The following is a 2,500-nucleotide window of genomic DNA, read 5'->3' on the forward strand; positions in this document are numbered from 1 at the left end:
TCTTTTTTCTTTTCTTTTTTTAATATTTAAACACATATATTTCTCTTTTATTTATTTATTTATTATTATTTTTTTTTTTTTTTTTAATTTCACTCTTATTCTCATCTTCATTTCACTTTTATTCGCATTTGTATTTGCATTTTTTTTAAATTTCCTTTTCCATTTCCTAGAATCTAATTCGATTTAGTTGCTTAATCTATTTTGCTTCGGACCGTTTTATTTTGTTTGATCAAATTAAATCCTATTTTCCTTTTATTTACTTGATTTAATTCTATTTCCTTTACTTTTTTCTTATCATTTTTGAACGTTATTTAAATTGTCAGTTATTGTCTTATTTAGTTTCACATTGCTGCCTTAGTAACTGATTAAAGTTTTATGAATAATGACCTCTAATGTGAAGGTTTTAAGAGCGCTTTGTGTGGTTCTTCTCATTTCATTTCTGATAGAAAATAGGTTTTATATCATTGGAAATACAAATTCATATTTACGTGTGTGTGTGTGTGTGTGAGAGAGAGAGAGAGAGAAAGAGAAAGAGAGAGAGAGAGAGAGAGAGAGAGAGAGAGAGAGAGAGAGAGAGAGAGAGAGAGAGAGAGAGAGAGAGAGAGATAAGGGGTAGGGCGAGTTAAAGAGAGAAATGGAGAAAGAAAGAGATAGAGAAGAGAAAGGAAGAGGGAAATATCACACATAAAAAAAAAAATCCACAACCCACGTAAAGAAATTCCTTAAAGTGAAATGGAGAAAACATAATAATTCGAAAATGGCACGAAAACAGCCCTCCCCCCCCCCCCCCCCCCCCCCCCCCCCCCCCCCACACACACACACACAAAAAAAAAAAAAAAAAAAAAAAAAAAATATATATATATATATATATATATATATATATATATATATATAGTAATAAACGCTTATTTTTCTCCCTTATCCAGACTACCAGCGGACCGTGGCTGCCTTCTCGATCATCAGCATGATAATTATGGCGATGGGGCTGACCTTCTCCATCTACACGTTTTTACACACTCGCTACATGTACAAACGCTTGGCCGCCTTGAGCCATGTTGTCTCCGGTGAGTATAATTAGTTTTTTTGTTGTTGTTTTTTCTTGTTATATATGTTATTTGTGTTTATTTTGATTTCCTGGTTTCATTTTTTTTTTTTTTTTTTTTGTTATGTTTCCGTATTTTTTTGTTTGGTTCTATTTGTTTAGTTTTTTTTTTTTTTTTTGATTTCCTGGTTTGATTATTATTATTTTTTTGTAATGTTTGTTTCCGTAATTTCTGTTTGTTTCTATTTTAGATTTTTTTCTTGTTATTTATGTGTTTAGTTTGATTTCCTGGTTTGATTTTTTTTTTTTTTTTTTTTTTTTTTGTATCCGGAATTTCTGTTTGGTTCTGTTTGTTTCTATTTTAGATTTTTTTCTTGTTATTTATGTGTTTATTTTGATTTACTGGTTTGATTATTATTATTTTTTTGTTTTTGTTATGTTTGTTTCCGTAATTTCTGTTTGTTTCTATTTTAGATTTTTTTTCTTGTTATTTATGTGTTTATTTTGATTTCCTGTTTGATTTTTTGTTTTATGTTTATTTCCGGAATTTCTGTTTGGTTCTATTTGTTTAGTTTTTTTTTCTTGTTATTTATATGTTTATTTTGATTTACTGGTTTGATTATTATTATTTTTTTGTAATGTTTGTTTCCGTAATTTCTGTTTGTTTCTATTTTAGATTTTTTTCTTGTTATTTATGTGTTTATTTTGATTTCCTGTTTGATTTTTTGTTTTATGTTTATTTCCGGAATTTCTGTTTGGTTCTATTTGTTTAGTTTTTTTTGTCTTGTTATTTATGTGTTTATTTTGATTTCCTGGTTTGATTATTATTATTTTTTTTTGTTATGTTTGTTTCCGTAATTTATGTTTGGTTCTATTTGTTTAAGTTTTTTTTTTTTCTTGTTAGTTACGTGTTTATTTTGATTTCCTGGTTTGATTATTTTCATTTTTTTGTTATGTTTGTTTCCATAATTTATGTTTGGTTCTATTTGTTTAGTTTTTTCTTGTTATTTATGTGTTTATTTTGATTTCCTGGTTTGATTATTTTTTATGTTTGCTTCCGTAATTTGTTTGTTTCTATTTGTTTAGTTTTTTTTGTTTTTATGTTTATTTTGTCTTTTTAGTGTTATTATATGTTTTCTGTTTGTTTCTGTCTGTTTTTTTTGTTATTTATGTTTATTTTGTCTTAGTATAATTTATTTTTGTTTTTGTTTATGTTACGTTGTTTCTTTTATTTATTTTGTCTAATTTGTCTGTTCTTTGTGTTTATTTGTTTGTCTGTTTGTCTGTTATTTGTTTACGTTAGTTTTTCCATTTGGTCATTATTCATTTATTGATTTGTGTATTTATTTTGTCTATTTATCTGTTATTTTTGTTTGTGTGTTTGTCTCTTTCGTTATTTTATGTATTTATTTTGTTTTTTATTTGTTTTGTTTGTGCGTTTATTCGTTTTTCTATTTG

At 26.2% G+C, this 2,500-nt stretch overlaps 1 protein-coding gene across 1 annotated transcript in view; it reads left to right on the top strand.

Moving 5' to 3' along the window:
• Positions 1–921: 921 nt before the first annotated feature.
• Positions 922–2,500, top strand: part of LOC125038759 — a 6,902-nt gene continuing 5,323 nt past the window's right edge. Inside the window, exon 1 of the mRNA XM_047632343.1 lies at positions 922–1,064. Coding sequence (XP_047488299.1) covers positions 965–1,064 — 100 coding nt within the window. The 5' untranslated portion in view covers positions 922–964. The remainder of the gene's footprint in view (positions 1,065–2,500) is intronic.

Source organism: Penaeus chinensis, chromosome 25, assembly GCF_019202785.1.
Source record: "Penaeus chinensis breed Huanghai No. 1 chromosome 25, ASM1920278v2, whole genome shotgun sequence".
Lineage (NCBI taxonomy): Eukaryota > Metazoa > Arthropoda > Malacostraca > Decapoda > Penaeidae > Penaeus > Penaeus chinensis.